The sequence below is a fragment of the Sinocyclocheilus rhinocerous genome, unplaced genomic scaffold (genome assembly GCF_001515625.1).
Source record: "Sinocyclocheilus rhinocerous isolate Xijiao unplaced genomic scaffold, SAMN03320098_v1.1 scaffold362, whole genome shotgun sequence".
NCBI classification, from domain to species: Eukaryota; Metazoa; Chordata; class Actinopteri; order Cypriniformes; family Cyprinidae; genus Sinocyclocheilus; species Sinocyclocheilus rhinocerous.
Genome location: NW_015639507.1, coordinates 1,430,506 through 1,435,217, shown reverse-complemented (window position 1 = coordinate 1,435,217; position 4,712 = coordinate 1,430,506). Strand labels below are relative to the sequence as shown.

At 39.0% G+C, this 4,712-nt stretch overlaps 1 protein-coding gene across 1 annotated transcript in view; it reads left to right on the top strand.

The window, feature by feature from the left end:
- Positions 1-417: 417 nt before the first annotated feature.
- The window catches only part of LOC107751222 (heterochromatin protein 1-binding protein 3-like), an 8,958-nt gene continuing 4,663 nt past the window's right edge, over positions 418-4,712 (top strand). Inside the window, exons 1-10 of the mRNA XM_016566889.1 lie at positions 418-429; positions 572-638; positions 913-1,156; positions 1,245-1,377; positions 2,218-2,261; positions 3,318-3,420; positions 3,509-3,550; positions 3,695-3,843; positions 4,172-4,262; positions 4,334-4,493. Of these exons, the coding sequence (XP_016422375.1) occupies positions 418-429; positions 572-638; positions 913-1,156; positions 1,245-1,377; positions 2,218-2,261; positions 3,318-3,420; positions 3,509-3,550; positions 3,695-3,843; positions 4,172-4,262; positions 4,334-4,493 (1,045 nt within the window). The remainder of the gene's footprint in view (positions 430-571; positions 639-912; positions 1,157-1,244; positions 1,378-2,217; positions 2,262-3,317; positions 3,421-3,508; positions 3,551-3,694; positions 3,844-4,171; positions 4,263-4,333; positions 4,494-4,712) is intronic.

Sequence of the window (4,712 nt, the reverse complement as noted above, 5' to 3'; positions counted from 1 at the left end):
AAACAAAGAAAAACAAGTAGATAGAATAGAAAAAATAGAAAGCTAGTGTTTGTTTTTTGTTGTTGTTTTTTTTTTTTTTAAATAAAGAAAAAAATGAAAAAGATAAATATAGATAACGTAGAATTATAATAGAATAGAAAGCACAATAATACGCCGTTCACTAGCAGAACGTAAGCTTCTAGAGGGCACATAACTCTGAAGTAATGAATTTAGGTAAATGGGTGCAGAGCCAGTGGTGGTTATATTTATATAAATAAATATAAAAAATATTTATATAAGTAATACCCTTTTCGACCGTTACACAAAATTAAAAAAGCATTAGGTAAATGTTATATAAACAAGTCATTCTGTAATATCATTCATAACATCGTAACGGTGTAGCTCACAATAGCCGACCTGGTCCTGGTACGCGCACGCATGCGTGAACACGTACGTCGCTATGCGTACACACGAGGGGGGAGGGGCACGTAAACAGAGAATTCCAAAAAGGAAGGGAGTGTTTCTTTCAACTGACAAACCAGTACATAAAGGTATGCTTTAAAAAGCTCGTTCTGAAATTGTGCATCCTCAGCTTACAGATTTTTTTAGACGTTCTCCACCCAAAGAGGATGCACCCCCTGCAAATGCCCCTGAGGGAGGTAGGTATTGCCCCTTACCTGGTACATCAGCCATATTGAGCGGGAACAGGAATAATGACAGTCCACATAGACAGAAACCCTTCATTAGGAATAATTCACCCACAAATAAAAAAGTCTGTCATTATTTGCTGAAATAATACTGGAACACATGCATCTTGGCATTGAAATCCTTTCCTGAAATCATATGGCTTCAGGAGAGTTTATAAAACAATGCACGGGTGGTATGAATTTTGCTTGAACATTTCCGTGCATCTCATTGTTTTCGGTTCCACAGATGCTCCTGCCAAAGGGTCTGCAACTGTAGGTGAGAAGGAGAAAGAGAAAGATTCGGCACCCACTGAACCTGAAACCACGGAGGAAAAGAAAGCAGGAGATGAAGGAGAGGAGGCAACCGCTGATGATGAGGAGCAGGCCAAAGATGAAGGAGAGACACCTGATGAGGGGGAGAAATCTGAAGAAGCTGCAACTGAACAAGGGAAAAGCAAGAAGAAAAAAGTCAAGGACGTTGTAGCCAAAATGTAAATCTGGCTGTTGTACAAAAAATAAATTTATATTTAAGCATTTGATAAATTCCACTTGTTACTGACTTTTGCTCAAATGTTGCAGTGACAAGGAAGATGACAAAGGGAAAAAGGTGAAAAAGAAGATTCCTGCTTGGGCGACCATTTCCGCCAAGAAACTGGCTTCAACCTCTCTTTCCCAGTTCAAAGTTGAAGAAATCATCATAGAAGCAGTTGAGGTCTGGTTCAGAATTGATCTATTCCATTACCTTTTAGAGAGGATTTGATTGACTTTTAAATATGTTTTTGCCCACTAATCAGTTGTTTTAAAGGTTTTAGTTGTTAAAATGTGTATACCAGTATAGAGTGCTACAGTGATGACGTATTTTTGTTGGTCAACGTGGAAGTTAGCAACAACCTGGTTCCCTTGAAAAAAAAAAAACACACAATAGGATTATTGCATTGGCTTTTGGTTTATTGAAGAAAATAGGCTCTGTGAACAACAAATGTTTATGGTAATTACATGTTTTGTTAATCATGATAATCCTGACAAATGAACACAACTTTTATGAAGTTTGAAGCCTAAATACAATCGGCAGAAGTGGAAAGTTAAACGCAGACTGTAGACAAACGACATCACAGTCACGCGACTTTAACATCACCATCATTACGCATCTTTAAGAACTCTTTTGAGCTTTATTTCAAATCTACACTTCAGACATTTTAAGTTGAAGTTGATGAGTTTACCTGTTCGGCGTGATGACATCTAATGTTCCCGGCAACCTCTGTAGTCCCATTTAACTTTTTCCAGAGCTTAAAAAAATTGTGAGTGAGGTATTACTGTAGTATTTTATGTTGTAGAATAATAAAACGAGAAAATCTCTTTAGTTTGAGTTAACCACAGACCTTATTTCAGGCATTTAACCAAAAGCCCATTCAAAAAAAAAACAATGATTTCAGGACGATGAAAACCAAAGTGCAAGAATTTCTCTGTTTTAGGACTCGGTTTTCCATTCTTTGGAAATGTAAGAATCTAAAAATTGCCATCTCATATGTAAATCTTTACAATCTACTTACAGAGTTGCAAAGAGCGGAGTGGTATCTCTTCGATCACCATTATGAAATATGTCATGAAGAAATATCCATCTGTGGAAATGGACAAAAAGACCAAAAACCTCTACAAGAGGGCTCTGAAGCGAATGGTTGAGAGGGGCACTGTCAAGCAGGTAATTTGCAATTGAATACAGGAATATTTCTTGTTTTATATGTAGAGTAAGTCAAAAGCAAACTTTGTCTTGTCTTCTTTACACACAGGTGAAGGGCAAAGGCTTCTCTGGAAGTTTCGCCATTGGGAAGGTATCCACACGTCGTTTGTTTGTCGTCTTTGCATTGCTGTTTAAGTTGTTGAACATTGCTGAGGCACACGAGGTTGAGTACTTTTTTGATGGTTTGTCATCATTTTTTAATCTTTCATTTTGTCGATGTCATGTTGTGGTGCAGAAGCCAGCTGCGTCTGCAGGGCCGAAAGAGACGCTGGGAGAGTCTCTGCCTCTTATCATCACCCGCCTCTGTGAACCCAAGGAGGCTTCAAAAGCTCGTTCTGAAATTGTGCATCCTCAGCTTACAGATTTTTTTAGACGTTCTCCAGGCGTGTGTGTTTTATGAAATCTTTTGAATCTGCAGCCTCGTGCATTTACCATTTTCATCCCAACGCAGCGCCATTACTGTACAGGGCAAAATGGACAAAATGGCCATTTTCGATTATATTGTTTTTTACGTGCAGTTCAGTTCTTGTGCATTAGTAAAATGTGTGCAGGTGTGCTTTTATGCACGTTATTCGCTGCATATATCAATAAAGACCATATGTGGAGCATATAAACAATAAGAATGTTGCTCCTTTCTTGTTAATTTGCTGTGCCTTTATGTCCAGCGCGTGTTTGTCGGCGTGTTTTTCTATGCACGAGCTTCCATTTGCTGACCAGAGGTCATGGTCGTTCATTTCAGGTGTCCAAAACAGTGCATAAAAATCCTGTAATTTTGTAAATCTCCACAGTGCAGTGCATTATAACGTTATAAACAATGCAACATGTTTTTATTGCATTCCCAGTTTAGATGCATACAACATTTGCTAAATGAATGAAATCTCTTGTTTATATATATCTTCGATCACCATTATGAAATATGTCATGAAGAAATATCCATCTGTGGAAATGGACAAAAAGACCAAAAACCTCTACAAGAGGGCTCTGAAGCGAATGGTTGAGAGGGGCACTGTCAAGCAGGTAATTTGCAATTGAATACAGGAATATTTCTTGTTTTATATGTAGAGTAAGTCAAAAGCAAACTTTGTCTTGTCTTCTTTACACACAGGTGAAGGGCAAAGGCTTCTCTGGAAGTTTCGCCATTGGGAAGGTATCCACACGTCGTTTGTTTGTCGTCTTTGCATTGCTGTTTAAGTTGTTGAACATTGCTGAGGCACACGAGGTTGAGTACTTTTTTGATGGTTTGTCATCATTTTTTAATCTTTCATTTTGTCGATGTCATGTTGTGGTGCAGAAGCCAGCTGCGTCTGCAGGGCCGAAAGAGACGCTGGGAGAGTCTCTGCCTCTGATCATCACCCGCCTCTGTGAACCCAAGGAGGCTTCCTACATCCTAATCAGGAAGTACCTGGAGCAACACTTCCCACAACTTAATGTGGATAGCAGGTCATTATTGACTTGTGTTTAGGGCAACATCCTAGACTACAGTTTGAATCTGAAAGAATTTACTTAACATTAGCAATGAAATACTGAATTCAGAAGTTTGGGGTATGTACGATTGTTGAGTGTTTTGAAAAGAAGTCTCATCTGCTCACCAAGGCTGCAACTATTTGATCAAAAATACAGTAAAACAGTAATATTGTGAAATCATTAAATCATTCTAATATGCTGCTCAAAAAAACATTTCTTATTTTTAGCCATGTTGAAAACAGTTGTACCGTGATTGGAGGATTGTTAATGTAAAGGATTGGGTTGTTCTCTATATCTCTCCAAGGCCTGAGGTGTTGAAGAACTGCCTGCAAAAATCTGTGGAAAAGGGCTACTTGGAGCAGATCACTGGCAAGGGAGCCTCTGGAACATTCCAGGTTAGTTAACCTTCTGAATTGCTCAGCACCTAAAAGCAGGTTTGATCAGAATCTACATTTGTGTTTGACAGTTGAAGAAAGCTGGGAATAAAGTGCTCTTGGGTGGCGGACTGCTGGAAGACGCCATAGTGGCCGCCATCACAGCCATGAATGAGCCCAAGACCTGCAGCATCACCATACTGCGCAAATTCCTGGTGGAGAGACAGAAGGAGCAGAATAACTATTTTGTCGGTACGGTACACAAACTCCTCACTTATCACAGGCTAGGGAGAGTTTTCAGTTTCTGAGGACTGAATTAAAGGGGGTCATATGATGCTGCTAAAAAGAACATTATTTGGTGTATTTGGTGTAATGAAATGTGTTTATGCGGTTTAAGGTTCAAAAAACACATTATTTTCCACATACTGTACATTATTGTTTCTTCTCTATGCCCCGCCTTTCTGAAACGCG